General features: G+C 42.0%; 1 protein-coding gene across 4 annotated transcripts in view; it reads right to left on the minus strand.

Annotated features, from left to right (window-relative positions):
- PTPN3 (protein tyrosine phosphatase non-receptor type 3) overlaps nucleotides 1-17,561 on the minus strand; it is a 723,876-nt gene that overhangs the window by 475,471 nt on the left and 230,844 nt on the right. For all 4 annotated transcript variants that reach the window (XR_003854628.1, XM_029589859.1, XM_029589860.1 and 1 more), the window contains exons 6-7: nucleotides 9,523-9,567; nucleotides 5,023-5,075 (exon numbers count right to left, since the gene is read on the minus strand). Coding sequence is in view for 3 of the 4 variants with exons in the window: in XM_029589859.1 (XP_029445719.1) it covers nucleotides 5,023-5,075; nucleotides 9,523-9,567 (98 nt within the window). In the remaining variant the exon portion in view is untranslated. The remainder of the gene's footprint in view (nucleotides 1-5,022; nucleotides 5,076-9,522; nucleotides 9,568-17,561) is intronic.

The raw sequence follows: 17,561 nt of genomic DNA on the forward strand, positions 1-17,561 counted from the left end.
GGCATTTATTTGTTGTTGTTGCTGTTCTCTATTTCTCCGTGGTAAATAAGTTCTAGTTATTAGAGGAGCTGCTTCCTGGGGAATCTTTAATATCTTATTTAGATATTCCTTAAATAAATCGAGAGGTAAAATGTGATTATTGGAAAATTCATAACCCTCACATTTAAGCTATGGAGAGAGTTCTCAATATTTTCAATTCTTTTTTCTTGAACTATTTCCATTTGGGACATTCTCTGCTGATGACTTTCCATAGTTTTTATCTTCTACCATCTCAATCTTTCTTTCTTGACCTTGTAACCTCTCATTTTCAACAGAATTGTTCATCACCACAGCTACCGTTTTTGAAAAGTTCACAATAGCTATCTCAATTGCAGCTAGTGCTTCCCATATTGCTTCATTAGTAATAACTGCCGGCCTTACAAGAAAAGGAGTTAAAGGTTGAGGTAACTCACCCCTTTCCACGGCCCCAGTTACAGACTCCCTTCCGGTTCACCAAACCTCCAAAGCAGCGGGTAAGTATGTTCCCAGTGTTGGGCTTTCTCCGGTTTCCACTGCAGCTGTTCTCTCCTGATGAGATCCTTGCCCACCGGCACCAAGCAGTAAGTCTCTCGGCTCCACCTCTTCCACTGAACTCCGGCGCTGAGGCGGGGACAGCGTCTCTGGCACGCCGGGGCTAAGCGAGATCTCTTCAGCCCGAGTTGGGGATGTTCGCTCTCCGTCCTGCCCTCCTGCAGCTCTCGTTCCGGCTCTTTCGGGGTGGACACAAAGAAGGTTTGAATTGTTGTTTGTTTCAACATCTCATTTTCCACATTTGCTAGGCTCTCCCGAAGGCGAGCTTTGCATTTGGAATGGGGTATTTCAAGCAAAATAGGCAATATATTTCACAGGAAAATCTCACCGCTACTTCAGTAGCATCTCATTCAGTCGCCATCTTGGACACACAACCCCTCTTTTTTTTTTTTTTTAATTCACTGATTGAACATTTTAAGAAGCTCTGAACTACAAATATAAGATACAACCCTACTGCAACTGCGATCCATGAAACAGGCCCTTCACAGAGTACTAGTTCATAATTGCAGACTGGAGTGTCTGCTGGATTATCCTGCCTTATTGTGAACCGTTGTGATAGCACCCGCTTAACGACGGTATAGAAAAGATTTTAAATAAATAAATAAATATCCATTCTTTTCTGAGATTAGCAGAGACACAAAGTGTTTGCTAACAGGATCTTTGTCCCAAGAGCATTTACTATGAGCATCATTTGTAGAGTAGTTTTTCCTTTGAGAAACAAGGGAATACTGGCTCAGGACTTGAATAATAAATCAAAAAAATTGGTTAGCTCAGAGGCTATAGTCCTGGTTGATATCCTGTGAGTGGGCTCTGCTGCAAGTGAATTCTGTGGAGGTGAAACATCTGGCAGGGGTTCAGATTGTGTGTCCAAACAGACAATAGTAAGACGTCCTCCTGGAAAAGGTTGCCTTTCACTGTAAGCCACTACAATCTCCTATACACCCTTGAGTAAGAGTTGAGAGGAGAGAAGGAACTCCTCATGATACTGCTTTTACCATTTCAAAGGGTTGTTCCCTAAGATGGCCTTCAGAGAGCTGTCAGACGATTTTCCTCCCTAGTGCCATTCCTAGGCTTAATGACCTGCTGGTCGCATCTGTTTAACACAAGGCAGAAAAAGGCCTCAGTGGTACAGGAGCTGCCTCATGGGCATTGATGCCTAATAATGTCATCAGTGTAGATATTGCATCAGCACAGCCTGCTGGCAGAAACTGGATCAGTGATAGGATATGTAATAGCAGCATCAGGGATTGATGCTGCCGCCACACCAACCAGGGTTCATGTCAGTCATTGTGAATTGTCTCAGCATGAACCACACGTCGGGCCCAAAGTTTACATTCAGGTCATTTGTTGAAAGGAAGCTTGTATCAGTCCTGCAATAGCCATAAATACCACATTGTCCAGAATCCTGGGTATCAGCCGGAATCCTACATTGGCCAGAGAATCGGTCTCACTGGTTGGATCTGCAGATTTTCAGGATATCTCAGCCCATTTTCTCATCAGTAGCATCGGCATTTTTGCACATATCAGGCACATTTTCCATATCAAGGCCAAAATGCCTCTAAGAGGTATCAATGTTCTGGAGCTGAAGACCAGGCCTATATTCCAGAGCCACTGGAAAAGGATTGTGGCAGACCCACCTGGTCTAGCCACTAGATACCACTATCCCTGTCCTTAACATCTTTTTCTTAGGAACCATCCATATCCTTCAGTTCCTCCCACTTAGAGGTTATGATTGGATGTTGCAGAACTACTTAGCCCAGCCATTTTAAGGCACCAGTTTCAGAGAGCAGCCAGAAAGTAAAAATGTATTTTTTTTCACACACTGGTGGGACCTCCCAGTCTAGCCAAAAGGAGGTTTCTTTCAGAAGAGATACCTCAAGGCTCAATCCCTGCCAGAAGATCCTTTCTCTGTTATAAGTTACAGAGAGAGAGAGAGATTTGTAAGCCTGATATCCTTTAGAGGCAAAAGGGCTTTAATCCAGGGAGCTTACTAAACCCTAGGTAGACAAACATCAGTGATGGATCCTGATGCAAGAGACAGTGAAGGCAAAGAAGATATCAAATTAAAAAGTATTTTTGGACTGAGTTGTGGGGAGGTTTTTGGATCCCCCTTCTCCATTGGGATATCAGAGCTGTGTGAAAGCCTTATCTTGCTGACTTCTCTCTAAGAGAAGCCCCCCAGGAAAAGAAACAGTTAAGGACAAAGTAACAATGGAACTAAAGAAAGGAAGAACATGAAGCAGGAGATCCCATCTGGATTTTCATCCATTAAGGGACCAGGACAGGCTGGGTGAGCAGGAGAAGATAAAAGGTAGGATTTTTGCAATGCATATGGGACCCTATCACTAGGACTCCAAGGGAACAGCAGCTGGGAGAGCATGCCCATTAAAATCACCAAGAGCTCTACTCAGATGTCTATGATAAGGACACATACCTACCATGCAGAAAATCCTGTAACCAGTCAGATGTATGCTCATTTTTGGACAATGGACTTTATTTAACTTCATGAATCAGTAAACTATTATTTTACACCCAGTCCTGCTCCTGTGTACTCATTGCTACATCTCACCTCATGGGAAGCACTAACAGATACACTGCAAAGATATACATTGGTGACCTTTTATTCATTGTCTGGGCCATAAGTGAGAGCTTCCCCCCACAGAAAGAATTACCCCCAAGGATTAAGTGTCAGCATGGGATGTGAAATGCTAGCCAGAGCAGGTATGAATATATAAATTAGTTATGTGCCCTGAAGGGAGTTACCACTTCCTAAAAAAGGGGTTATAGGATGAACGGAACTTTAGCTGAAGAAACAGCTTTGATATAATTCAGATGCAAACAATGATGCTGTGAAAATGTTGAAGGCAGCGAACAGAGAAAGAGAGGATGAGTCCTGAAACCTACCATTGTGGTTTTTTTCTTTTCAAAAAAGAAAAGAAAGAATTATAAAACATTGAAAAGAATGACTGAAGACACAAAAGAAAGAGGTACACATCCGTGCTGGTACATGGATGAGAAATGACTGAGGAAACTTGTCAGGCAATGCTCAAGCAGGAATTCCCGCACATGCTCAGTGGAGTGAAAGCTCTACTAGCTAAGACTGAGAAGTCTGTTTGGTACCACCAGATGAAGTCACGCTCATGTAATGGCTAATTCAGCCTGCTTGATAGAAAACTCTAGAAAGTTTGTTCTACTCGGCAGCACACATGGTCACATGATTCAATTGTGTGACTAATAAAAATATCGTCAGATAAATTTATTTTCTACTATAAACATTTCCCCTACATTTCATACAGAAAAAAGCATTAATGATTTGAATATTAAATCAAATACAAGCACAGTTAATGTAAAGGCTTTTTTTTTTAAGCATAGAAATACACATAGACCCCTAGCACAGGGTTTCCCCAACCTGTCCTGGGGATCCCCTTAGACAATTGAATTTTCAGGATATCCACAAGGAATATGCATGAGATAAATTTGTATATCATGGAAAATCAGTATATGCACATTTATCTCATGCATATTCATTGGGGATATCCTGAAAACCCAACTGCCCTTTGGGTCCCCAGGACAAGTTTAGGAAGCCTTGCCCTAGCAGCACAGCACTTTCTTGTATCTAAAGGATCCAAACACTTTAGAAAAGAGTAGTGCTGCTATTTATTGCAACTGTACCATGTGGAATTATCACTAGAGAATTTAAAGCACTCATCATCTGTGTACTTTCTTCTGAACCTCAGGATGAAGTCATGGAGCATAAGGAGGAAAATAATTAAAATTTAAATAAACTAGCTGTTCAAAAGAGCACAGGACAGCAATACAAATGGAGTCACCATGGGACACAGTAGGCCTATGATATGGTGCAACTACAGAAATTCTGTATTAATGGCTGTACATTTTACAAGCACCAGGTAGAATCTGTACATCTTTCTGAAAATGGATAACCTATGGTGCTGCATAATTCTTGTATCTAATGACTAACATAACCGGGGTACTTTTTAATAAGTGGGTCTTAAAAATAAAGCAACCACAGAAGTCTTACTCAATATTTAACAGTCATGTGTTAGTTTAGTAATGACTAACATAACTTCACTTCTCATTTGCTATATTACATTCCAATCAATTATATTAATATCTTATAGTAGAGATGACTCACCAACTAGCTGGTGGAAAGATGGGGGGAGATTTAATAGAGAATTATGCAATATCAATCTTATGACAAATGCTAAATTTATAAATGTTAAACCAGTCAGAATGTTATTAAATATTTCTACCATTTTAGATAATGATAAAATATTTATACATCCTATGCATGTATGTTTGCACTGCACAGCTCTCTGTTGCTAATTTAGTTTTCTGCAATATTCAACACACTATTTACCAACTGTATAGCCTTTGACTCATTTTTAGTTTCATTTTCAGCAAACAAATTCAACAAATGATAATTTTACTCACACTGTACAGCATATGATGCAAGGACCACAGCAGAATTAAGAGGGCACGTTAACCTGGAAAGAGGCAAAAGCATAAATACTATGAACTTTTGGTCAACTACTTTGATATGGATTTACATAGAATATCTCATTTATTTTTTTTCCCCCAGTGAATTTAGTGTGACTGGAAGTTGCTACATTGGCAGCAGTGTATTGTAATCGGATCCCTTCATTTATCAGTAGCGTTAGCACAGCACAGAAAACTGTGCTTTAGCGCTGTAATGTGATTGCCAAGCTTATTCCATCCATGGCCCCTCTGCTGTATCTTCTAAGATGATAATGGGTGTCAGTTATTATAATTAGGGTTGTAGTGTACACTCACTCAGTGTACTAATAAGACTACCAACTCATTTCACATATATCAAACAGCTTTTGGATGGCAAACATTAAATGGCTGAAAACAGCACCAATGGTTTCTGTCACGTTGTAGTTTTTCCTTTGCACACAACACTTTACACCACTTCCAAGATGAAATGACATGGTTCTAAAATACCTTTGACAACTGCCCTTCAACTACTCGCCGTCAATGTGCACTGCTTTCTTTTAACAGAACAATAACTGAATTCTGAAATGAACTGTAATACTAGGAATTTGTTTTCAACTATAAAGCATAACAAGAAAAACATTTCTGCTGGCTGCAAAGATATTAGGCATACTATATAATTACGGGGTTAGTCACATACCCAGCACCATGGCCAGAAACCACCAGAATAGTAAACCCATGCAAAGCTAACTTAAGAGTATTACTAACCATTCCTAAAAACACATCCCTATAGGTGCTGTAATGCATTTTTTATTTGTAAAAGGTTAGTGTTCAATTTCACAGCAAAATAACTGTAAGAAGTGGAAATAAAGGGCCTTCAAAGTAATTTGAACTTTACATGGAGTCAAAACATTGAAAGATTTAAAATATAACTAGGTTTCACTGGGCAGATAGACTGAACTTTCTAAAAGGAACTCACAGTTCAGAGGAGTGAGAGCACATCTATTCCATTTCATAAAAACCCATCCTACACTTAAAAAATCATTCCAGCTGAACAGGAATAGCTTTTACCATGAGCTTGGCAGAGTAGTGACATGTTTAGAAGTCACTATGCAAATGAAGTTTAGTGATTACCTGTCTGATCTGTAAAGGCAATCTACCCAGAGTTAAGGAACAGGTTTGAGGAAGAGTTCTACAGGGAAGGACTCCTGAACTTCACTCCACAATGGCAGGCAAAGAGCACATATGCATCACATGTTCCAAAGGAAGTTAAAGTCTGTCTTTCTAAACCAAAGCAGTGCTCCTGTGATGTTGGGGGAGGAGAACTATGATGCACTAGGCAAGGAGCTGGCAAATTTATCACAGCATATGGTACACAGCATACAGTGTACAAGCCATAAAACATTTTTTTTTCTCAGGAAGCAGTTCAAATAAAATTGACTCCCGTAATCTAAATGCAGTTGAAGGGTTCCACTAGTCTTACAATAATGCACAAAGCCCTGCCTATTTCCTAAAATTCAAATTGCAGAATTTGCCTGTTACAAAGGGTTCTGTAATGTCCAAAAGCAAGAGATTAAAACAAACATTAAAATAACAGAGCAAGTTCGCTAGTAGAGGAATAACCAGCAGAATACCTTCCAACAACTCTCTTTATTGATATCTGCCTACTGCCATCTACACTCTGGAAACTCCATCAGATTGCTTTCCTATCACCATCAGCGTGGCTTTGTTGGGACAAGTAAATAACCCTGTAATAAAGACATCTTTGTAGCTGCAGTTTCGATCTAATGGGATTCAGTTTAACTCTGTACCTACAGAATCATGAGTTGAGTCAGTTTAACTCCAAGGTTTCCCAACCCTTTCTTGGAGGCACACCTAATCGGTCGTGTTTTCAGGATATCCATGATTAATATGCATGACATATTTGCATATATTGGAGGCCCAGGGTATGCAAATCTCTCTCATACATATTCATTGTGGCAATCCTGGAAACCCGAGTGAATAGGTGCTCCTCCATAAGAGTTGAGAAACCGTGATCTACTCCATTTGCAGAGACTAAAAAAGGTAAATGCCCAGTAATGCTAGGAATAAAGGCTCACAGAGCATCAGCCTGGAACAGACCATAAAGGCATCAAGTAGAGCTAAAGCACAGTATGACTGGGATGGAAGTATGAGCAACAGGAAGCGACCTGGCCAGAAACAGACAAAAAGGGAGGATATGATTCTCTCTTCCCTGGAAATATTAATGACGCTCTGGCCTGAAGATGTAAAGAATTGCTATTATCTGCATACTTCCTTCTGACATACCAGGTATCTGAAAAATTACATTTTCATCTTTTCACAGGATTAAGGACTTTGGCTATTTGTTGTCTACCTCCAAATTACTACATCTTTTGTAATTGCAAGGGAAATTAGTCTCACTTGCTCTGAAATTCAATGGTAATTGACCAGATCTTGTTTAATAAGAAACTTAAGGAAGTCATTGGCACTTTGAGAGGGGGGGGGGGGGGAGGTCCTACCAAGGAAAAGTGGAACAAAGTGATTCTTCCAAAGCTGACTGGCATGTAAGTACATAAGATAAGAACATGCCATACTGAGTCAGACCAAGGGTCCATCAAGCCCAGGATCCTGTCTCCAACAGTGGCCAATCCAGGCCATAAGAACCTGGCAAGTACCCAAAAACTAAGTCTATTCCATGTTACTGCTGCTAGTAATAGCAGTGGCTATTTTCTAAGTCAACTTAATTAATAGCAGGTAATGGACTTCTCCAAGAACTTATCTAAAACTTTTCTAAACCCAGCTACACTAATTGCACTAACCATATCCCCTGGTAACAAATTCCAGAGTTTAATTGTTCATTGAGTGAAAAAGAACTTTCTCCGATTAGTTTTAAATGTGCTACATGCTAACTTCATTGAGTGCCCCCTAGTCCTTCTGTTATCTGAAATACAGGCCGAATTCAGTAAGGGGAGGAAAACGCGCATCCAACCCGCGGCACCTAATAGCGCCCTCAACATGCAAATGCATGTTGATGGCCCTATTAGGTATGCGCGCGGGCTACAGAAAGTAAAATGTGCAGCCAAGCCACACATTTTACTTTCAGAAATTAGCGCCGACCCAAAGATCGGCGCTAATTTCTTCTGGCACCGGGAAAGTGCACAGAAAAGCAGTAAAAAATGCTTTTCTGTGCACCCTCCGACTTATTATCATGGCGATATTAAGTCGGAGGTCCCGAAGAGTAAAAAAAAAAAAAATCTGAATTCGGCCCGCGGCTGTCGGGCTGAAAATCAGACGCTCAATTTTGCCGGCGTCCGGTTTCTGAGCCCGTAGCTGTCAGCGGGCTCGAGAACTGACACCGGCAAAATTGAGCGTCGGCTGTCAAACCTGCTGACAGCCGCCGCTCAGGACGCGATAGTGTCCCTAGCACCTCCTTTTCCCCGTTTCTACCGCGCTGCCTAATTTGCATAGTGAATCGCGTGCACCGGCGAGGGGCCGGTGCACGCGCTGGGAGAGCGGGCGTTTGTCCGCTCTCCCGCAGACTTTACTGTATTGGCCAGATAGTAAATAACAGATTCACATTGACCCATTCTAGACCTCTCATGATTTTAAACACCTCTATCAATTTTGAAAAAGTTGACAGGTAACCAACTTTGATGGTCTTTGTTGAATTTCAGTATAAAATCATTTTGAAGTTCTGCTTTATACCTATACAACCTCTAGTCTTGATGATAAAAAAAAAGTGTTGGAGATGAATGCTGACATGGGTGTGAAAAAAGGTAAACTACAGCATAGTCTATACTAGTGCCCTCTTGTTAAACCTTTCTAGAATACAATGTAGGGTTTTCTTAACGATATCACAATAGTATCAATCCCAGTGAAACTGGTTCCATTATCCTGGGTGGGGACATTGAATATATTTGTAACCCCAAAACCAGTAATTGATAAAACTGATTGCTGCCCAGTATCTAACCAGAGGTGGCAGAAATGCCAAATGGCCCCAAACCTTCAAGAATGGTTCCAATATGTTCTGGAAATGGAGAAGTTATCTGTCTTTTTAATGACTTCAATATGTGCCTTTGGAAATTTTGAATATTTTAATTGTATATAATCAATTTTTTAAAAAAAGGATGAGACTATTTTTTGTGGAGACGTCATATCTTAGTTGTATCCTTGCACCAATATCTGACCTGCTTACCACTCTGACATTTGTACTTCTATTTGCAAATTGATTTTTGCTGTGTCTGTCTCACATAGTGGTGTATGAGTATTATTCTATTATTCACATTAAAAAGAAAAGCTGAAAGTATACAAATAAAAGAACCTATTTGCAAAATACCTTAAAGAAATGTATTTCTTACTAAATTGTGGTGATAACTATACATTTTTTCAAAAAGTGCATCTATGCTTTCAAATCCACATATCTCCTTTCAACTATTCATATTTCAGTGACTAAACAGCTCAATTAGAAATTACTATTACCTTCCTTCAAGAATGTCGGTCTTCAGTTGTAGGAAGTATAGGTGCCTAAAAAATGAAATGACACAAAATCATATTGAATAAATGCTCTAATGCATATAACCAAAGGAAACATTATTATTGCCCTTTGTATGGTCTATTGATCTGTCAAACTAATTTAGGTGGTTGCCAGTATACTGTATCATAGTCAAAAAAGTAATGAAATTAAAAAGACATATTTGGGAAAAAAAAAAAAAAAAAGGAGATAGCATTAAAAGTGTGTGTTGGGGGGGGGGGGGGGGGGGAGGAAGAAGAGTAAATCCCACACTAAGTATCAAGTGTCAGAACTGCACACTGTCACACAAGAGACACGGATCTGATTCCTGAGGCTGGCTTCTCCTCCCTTCAGGCCAGCAGAGGATGCTTCAGCACAGGGCTCGATGAATCCTGGTTGGCAGCTTGCCATAATGCTTAGAAATGTTGCCAGGGCACCCAAGATTTTTGTGCCACCAGTGTCTTTCCTGCTGTAGTAGCTGCCACCTCCATAACAGGGGGATCTTTTCCAGTCAGCGCTGCACAGTTCTCAGTAAGTTTAGTTTGTGCAGTGCACAAACTCTGCTAGTGGTCTTGCACTGTCACGTGAATTGAGACTAAGACCTGCACAAGTGTTCAAGCACCTCACAGACAAAACAGAGAGCTATGCAGTCCTGACAGGAAGAGAGCTGCTGTGTTCAAGGCCAACAGCAGCTACAATATCAGTGGCCAGTAAGGTGAGGGGGGAGGGGGGAGGAGAGAGACGGGCTAGCTAAAACCTAGGGAGCGTGCCATCAAGCCTTCTGGTTAAGAATAGGGCTGAGCGGGGTTATCTGGAGGAATGAGGTATAGATGGCTGGCTGAGAAGTGACTGATTGGATGTCAGGGATGAGACTGCAGAGGGTAGGGTTTATGAGAAACCTGAAACAGGGAAAGGGATTTGAGGCAGACTATTTGGGACAAGATAGATGGTGGAGAGAGACTGCTGGGAATAGGTGGGTAGTAGGAATGTGCAGAGGGACGCCATACGTTGCATTCGTGATTCGGATTCGTCGGGTAGCAGATATGTTGCATTCGGCCGTATGGCGCCCCAATGCGTTAATACGGCAATTTCTATTTGTGTCCCAGCTAAAATTAAAATTAACTACAATCCCCCGCCCTCCTGACCCCCCCCCCCCCCAAGACTTTCCAAAACTCCCTGGTGGTCCAGTGGGGAGTCCGGGAACCATCCCCTGCACTCTCACACCCTCAGTACTGGTTTCATCATGGCGCCGATAGCCTTTGTCACAGGGGCTACCGGTGCACTGGTCAGCCCCTGTCACATGGTCATAGGCGCCATCTTGTGCTCCTACCATGTGACAGGGGCTGACCAGTGGCACCGGTAGCCCCTGTGACATAGTATGGGCAAAGGCTATCGGCGCCATTTTGAGTACTGGCATCGGAAGGCCGAAGTGCAGGAGGTCGCTGCGGGACCCCCGTTGGACCCCCAGGGACTTTTGGCCAGCTTGGGGGGGGCCTCCTGACCCCGACAAGACTTGCCAAAAGTCCAGCGGGGGTCCGGGAGCGACCTTCTGCATGCCGGCCGTCCATGCCAGTACTCAAAATGGCGCCGATCGCCTTTGCCCTCACTATGTCACAGGTACTGACGGTCGGCCCCTGTGACATTGTGAGGGCAAAGGCGATCGGCGCCATTTTGAGTACTGGCATCGGACTGCCGGCATGCAGGAGGTCGCTCCCGGACCCCGCTGGACTTTTGGCAAGTCTTGTGGGGGTCAGGAGGCCCCCCCAAGCTGGCCAAAAGTCCCTGGGGGTCCAATGGGGGTCCCGCAGCGACCTCCTGCACTCCGGCCTTCCGATGCCAATACTCAAAATGGCGCCGATCGCCTTTGCCCATAGTATGTCACAGGGCTACTGGTGCCATTGGTCAGCCCCTCTCACATGGTAGGAGCACAAGATGGCGCCGATGGCCATGTGACAGGGGCTGACCAATGGCACCGGTAGCCCCTGTGACAAAGGCTATTGGCGCCATGATGAAACCGGCACCGAGGGTATGAGTGCAGGGGATGGCTCCTGGACCCCCCACTGGACCACCAGGGAGTTTGGTAAGTCTTGGGGGGTTCAGGAGGGTGGGGGGTTTGTTTAAATTTTTATTTAGGTGGCCGTATAATTCGGCAAAGATTCGTGTATTCATGGGGAATCGCGATACGTTTCGCTTCCCCACAAATACTACGAATAGTGCAATATACGTTGCGGATCGACAATACGGTGAAAACGAATTCACACCCCTAGTGGGTAGTATATATGAGAGAGAGAATGAGATTGGGTGAGGACAGGATTAAGGGGATTGAAGGAGACAGACTGGTGGGATCCCAGGCCACAGTGATGGATGAAGCAAAGAGACAGTCACCTCGGGCACAGCTCTCAGGGGGACATCAGCACACTGCTGGTAAGGCTGGGGGCCAGGGTGCTCAGTGTGTACTTCTACTAGTGATGCAAAATGGCACATTAAGGGCCTGATTTACCAAGGCTGAGAAAAGAAAGTTTAGTATATCAGGCCCAAAAGAATCTGCCATTCAACTTTGTTGGTGACAATGTTGGGGGAGAGGAGGTAAGGCTGGGTGATGGGAGGTCTCAGTCACTGGCTTCGAAAGTTTTTGGCTTGCTCCTAAATTCAAAGAAAATGTGTCAACACCCACTTCAAAAGCAGGGTTCACAGACCAGAGTGGGTGAGGGAGTCTCAATTATCACACAGCAATAACACCTAATGTCCAGATTGAGTTCACAAAAGCTAGATTCCAGCTGCTTTAGCTAGGATAGGAAGGAAAGTGGAAAGGGTTAACATGATTAAGACTCGGCGGATGAAGGCACAGTGTTGCATTTTAGAGATGGTCCCAACTGAACTAGAAACCAAAAACAGTGTATGTGGAGACTTGGCCAAAAGAAAACAGAGTAACTGAGCTTATTGTGTCCTCCAATTAGGTAAAAAACAAACAAGTAAGCTCATATAATAGAGAGGCATCAAGGCAGTGCTGAATGGCAACATTTTGTTGTGGGCGTAGGGATAGGTAAAGCTTGGGGCAAAGTCACAGGCAGTGCTAAACAGCCGTGTGGACAGACACTGCTTTTATTAACAGGCACATATAATAAAGTTGATAAAGTTAGAATTTGCTTTCTTCAGATATGGTCTTTCCTTCAGCTCGTTAAAAGTATTTATTCTCATTTTTTTTCTTTTGTACCTGTTCCAGTTTATACATGATTAATTAATTTATTTATTCGTTTTAATATACCGAAGTTTAGCTAGAGGCCTTCACTCCGGTTTACATTGGGAACAACGAAATACATGTGTAGAAACAATAGTAGAGCATAACGGTAAATTGGCAGAATTAGGAGTTATATATGATGGGATAATATTTAACCTAACAAAGAGGATATAACAGGAAATAACTAGGTTGAATAGTATAACTAAATTTAACAATATAACGAGATAGGTGGATATTCAAGGATTAGGATAATTAACAGAAGGGGACAGGTTATGGTATTGTTCACGACAGTGGATGCGAATGGGTTCAGATTAGCAGAGTTCCTAGGGTTATATTGGGTATATCGCTATATGGTTTAGATGACTGTAATGGTATGGTTTGGAGAAATGTCTGAAAGTTTTAGGTATCCGTAAGGTTATGTGGTGTTGATTGGGTCGGGTATATTAACCGATTCCGTCTTTTAAGGCTTGTCTGAATAACCAAGTCTTAAGTTCTTTTTTAAAAGTTTTGATGTTATTTTGTAATCTTAGTTGTTCCGGTAGTGAGTTCCAGAGGTGGGGGGCTACAATAGAGATGGCTCTGTTTCTTACGGTAGTATGTTTGGCTGTTGAAATTGTTGGGATGTCAAGTTTTAATTTGTTTGTTGTTCTTGTGTTGCGTTGAGAGACATGTACTTGAATGATGTTATTTAGGCCTGTGTTTTCCATGTTGTGAATTGCGCTGTGTATTATGGGTTCTTCTTAGTGTTTGGGTAATTGCCAGGTTCTTGTGGCCTGGTTTTTGGCCTCTGTTGGAAACAGGATGCTGGGCTTGATGGACCCTTGGTCTGTCCCAGCATGGCAATTTCTTATGTTCTTATGTTTTATATTCGATTCTCCTATTCACAGGTAACCAGAGTAGGCCTTTTAGGATTGGTGTGATGTGGTCAGATCTTTTGTGACCTGTGAGGATTCTGGCTGCTGTGTTCTGTAGTAGTTGGAGTGGTCGAATTGTAGATTTGGGTAATCCTATCATAAGTGAGTTGCAATAGTCAAAGCTGGTGAATATGAGTGATTGAAGAATGGTTCTAAATTCGGGTTGGTACAGTAGGGGTTTTAGGTGTTTGAGTAATAACAGCTTGTGGAAGCCTTCTTTGATTTTCATTGAGATGTGTTTTTTGAAGTTAATCTCAGGGTCTAACCATATTCCAAGGTCTTTCACGTTGTCATTTAATTTGATGTGTGAGTTGTCTATTTGTATTGTATTGTGTGTTTCATGTTGATTCTGGATTGTTTTTTCTCGAGTAGTATACACTCAGTTTTCTCCATGTTAAGACATAGCGTCAAGTGGTTTAGCATATTTCTTATTGTGTCAAGGTATGTAGCTGATGTTTTCAATGCGTTTTCGATGGTGTTAGTTACGGGTATGATTAATTGGATGTCATCAGCGTACATGTAGTATATTATGCCAAGGCTTGTGAGAAGTTTGCAGAGGGGCGTTAGGTATATATTGAACAAGGTGGTTGACAGTGCTGATCCTTGGGGTACTCCGGTTTCAAGGGGTATGGGATCAGAGCAGAGGTTGTTAATGTTTACTTTGAAGTATCTATTTTTAAGGAAGGATGTGAACCAGTCAAGGGTTTTGCCTGATAGGCCGATGTTGGCTAGTCTGTAGATTAGGATTTTGTGATCAACTGTGTCAAATGCCGTGGAGAGGTCGAGTAGGATGAGGATGAATTTTTGACCGTTGTCGAAACATCTTATTATTGTATTAGACAAGTTGAGTAGTAAGGTTTCTGTGCTCCATTTTTTCTGAATCCATGTTGGGTAGGGTGTAGGATTTTGTTGGTTTCGAGGTATTAGGTTGAGCTGTTTGAGTGCAGCTTTCTCTGTCAGTTTGGCGAGGAGAGGCAAGTTTGAAATTGGTCGGTAATTGTTGAGATCATCCGGACTGAAATGTTTTTTCTTTAGTATGAGTTTAATTGTTGCAACCTTTAGTTTATCAGAGAGTTCTCCTTCCTCGAGGGATTTGTTTATTATTGCAGAGATGGGTGGAGCAATAATATGTGCTATTTCCTTTAGCACTTGAATTGGGATTGTGTTGAGTTCATGGTGAGCTGGGTTTAAGTTTCTGAGAAGTTTTTCTGTTTCGATTGTTGAAATGGGTTCGAAGGTGGACCAGGTTGTAGTGTTTTTGAGGGTTGGTAGGCCATCAGTGATTATAGTTTTGATGCAGTTTCTTGTAATTCTGCTTTTGAAGAACAGAGCGAGACCTTGGCTCAGGTTTTTGGATTGGGGTGTTGGGCAGTTGTTGCATGATATCAGGTTATTTGCTATGTTGAAGAGTGATTTAGCGTTGTTAGGGGAGTTTTTGATTTTTTTGCTGTAGTAGTCTCGCTTGGTGTTAAATTGTATTTATTTATTTTTATATAAATCGCTAGCTGTGTTCGGTATCTTTCCAGTGTTAGTGGGCATTTGTTTTTTCACCATTCTTTTTCTTTTTTCCTTAGTGTGGATTTGGTGTTTCTCAGTTGGGTGTTGAACCAGGGGTTTGTTTTGTCCCTTTTGTTGTTTATCTTTTTTGTTCTTTCAGGATTTATGTTGTTGGCAGTTTCTGTTGTGTGCCAGGATTGGGTGGCACTGTTTATGTTGGATAGATCCAGATTTGGTAAGTGTTTTCAGAGTTCTTGTTGAAGGATGTCAGGTTGGAAGGGAGGTCTGTAGATAAAGGAGTATGGTTCGGTTGTTTTGCCGGTGTTGGTGAAGTTTGCTTGAGTTCTGCAGTGAAGGAGGTAGTGATCGGACCATGGGACTGGTGTGTGAGTTATTGTTGTATTTGATAGGAATTCATTAGTGAATATCAGGTCCAGGGTGTGACCGACTTTGTGTGTTGGGATTGTCACCTGTTGGGTGAGTTTTAGGGAGGATAGAGCATCAAGCAGGGTTTGGCAGGTTTGGGAATGAGGGGTGACATCTGTGTGGAGGTTGAAATCTCCGAGAATGATTGTAGGTTTCTTCAGGCTGATGCTTGTTAAGAAGAATTCGAGGAGAGGGGATAGGTCGTTGTCCAGAAGTTTGGGGGGGGGGGGGCAGTATACAATGCAAATTTGAAGGTTTTCTGAGTCAAAGATGGTTACTTCATATTGTTTCGGGGGTGTGTGTGGGATTGGCTTCATTGCAAATTGCTTTTTTATAATTAATAGTAATCCGCCTCCTCTGCGTGATTTACGAGGGATTGAGAATAAGTCATAATCTGTGTTGGTTAATTGGTTTGTGATTATATGATCTGTATTTTTGAGCCATGTTTCGATTATGGCAAAGTCGTCGGGGTTTTTTTTCTTGTATAATATCTGAAATAAGCATGAATTTTTTGGTTAGTGATTGAGCATTTATAAGGAAGAATGTGAGGAAGATCATATGTTTTAGTGATTTATCGAATTTCTGTGTCTCTCGTGACGGATCAAGTACAGAGATATGGCTATCTTTAATTGTGATTTGAGTTGGAGGATATTTTCCTAAGTGTCACTGGTTTGAAGAGTTGTTTTGAGATTATGGATTGAGTGCGTATGGTGTACTGTATTGTTTGGAGCAGTATTTCAGAGAGAGTTGTGTGGGGTTTGATCAGTTTAGATCAGAGTTCTGGGTTATTCATCAAGGGGGGACGCGCTAAGGGGCGCACCAAGGGGCATGCCCCTTTGTCGTGCTTAGGCATGCGACACCAGTGTGCGGCGCCAGAGGCATGCTCCCTTTACTTTTATCTTGGTCCCTCGGCACCGCCTAGAGTGCGTTGAGGGGCGGGATTCGCTGCTGTGGGTCTTCCTCCAGCTGGCCGGGGGCAGAGTCGAAGGTTCGGCCTGGCGTGGTGGTGGGATGGTCTGGGAATGCCGTGGAGGTGGCCGAATCGGGGTGATCGCGGCGTGCTCCCTTTACTTTTATCTTGGTACCTCGGTGCTGCCTAGAGTGCGTCGAGGGGCGGGATCCACTGCTGTGGGCCTTTTTTTTTTTTTTTTTTTTTTTTTTTAAGTGCCATTTATTGTAATTGAATTTGAATTCAATTACAATAAATGGCACTTCAAAAAAATAAGTTATCTGCATCTTCCTATGTTTCCCCAGTTCTCGTCAGTCACTGGCAGATTGATCAAACAGCCAAATAAATGAAAACCATAAGGAACTTTACTCACCTGCCAAGGGAAACAATGTACAAAGAGATAAGCTTTCAAATATAACCTAGGAAATCAAGGTGAGCCTGCACCAGTTTATGGAAGTCAGCTTTTCAGTCAAAACCCAGCCTGTTCTACCATAGCCTTTGAACCTAATGTGAGTCTTCAGCGTTTCAGGCAAAAATATACTTGTCAAACTTTTGCACAATAAAACACACTAAGCCAGTTTTCACCAAAATTACCAAATATGTTCTTCTAAAGAAGACTGCTCATAAATGGGCTGCAGACCTCTCTCATCACCCTTATGGAATATTCAGAAGGTATGCCAGCCTCACTCTCACCATACAGAAATGATATCACTGTACATTAAAAAGATCTGGATCAACAGGACTGCTTACATACTAAAATATATCTGGATTGTAGCAAACAGATACAGCCAAATATCCAGTATATTATGAGCTTTCCTTTTCACATCTACAAAACAAATAGGTTCAGAAATGTTCATACCCAAGGTATAAAATTTCAGGCTTTATTCTTAAATGATTATTGATGTATCCATGTCTAAATATAATTTCAACATACATTCTTTGACAAGTACAAACTCTGCATACTATTTGGCACTCCATGCGTTG

The sequence above is a fragment of the Rhinatrema bivittatum genome, chromosome 2 (genome assembly GCF_901001135.1).
Source record: "Rhinatrema bivittatum chromosome 2, aRhiBiv1.1, whole genome shotgun sequence".
Classification (NCBI taxonomy): domain Eukaryota; kingdom Metazoa; phylum Chordata; class Amphibia; order Gymnophiona; family Rhinatrematidae; genus Rhinatrema; species Rhinatrema bivittatum.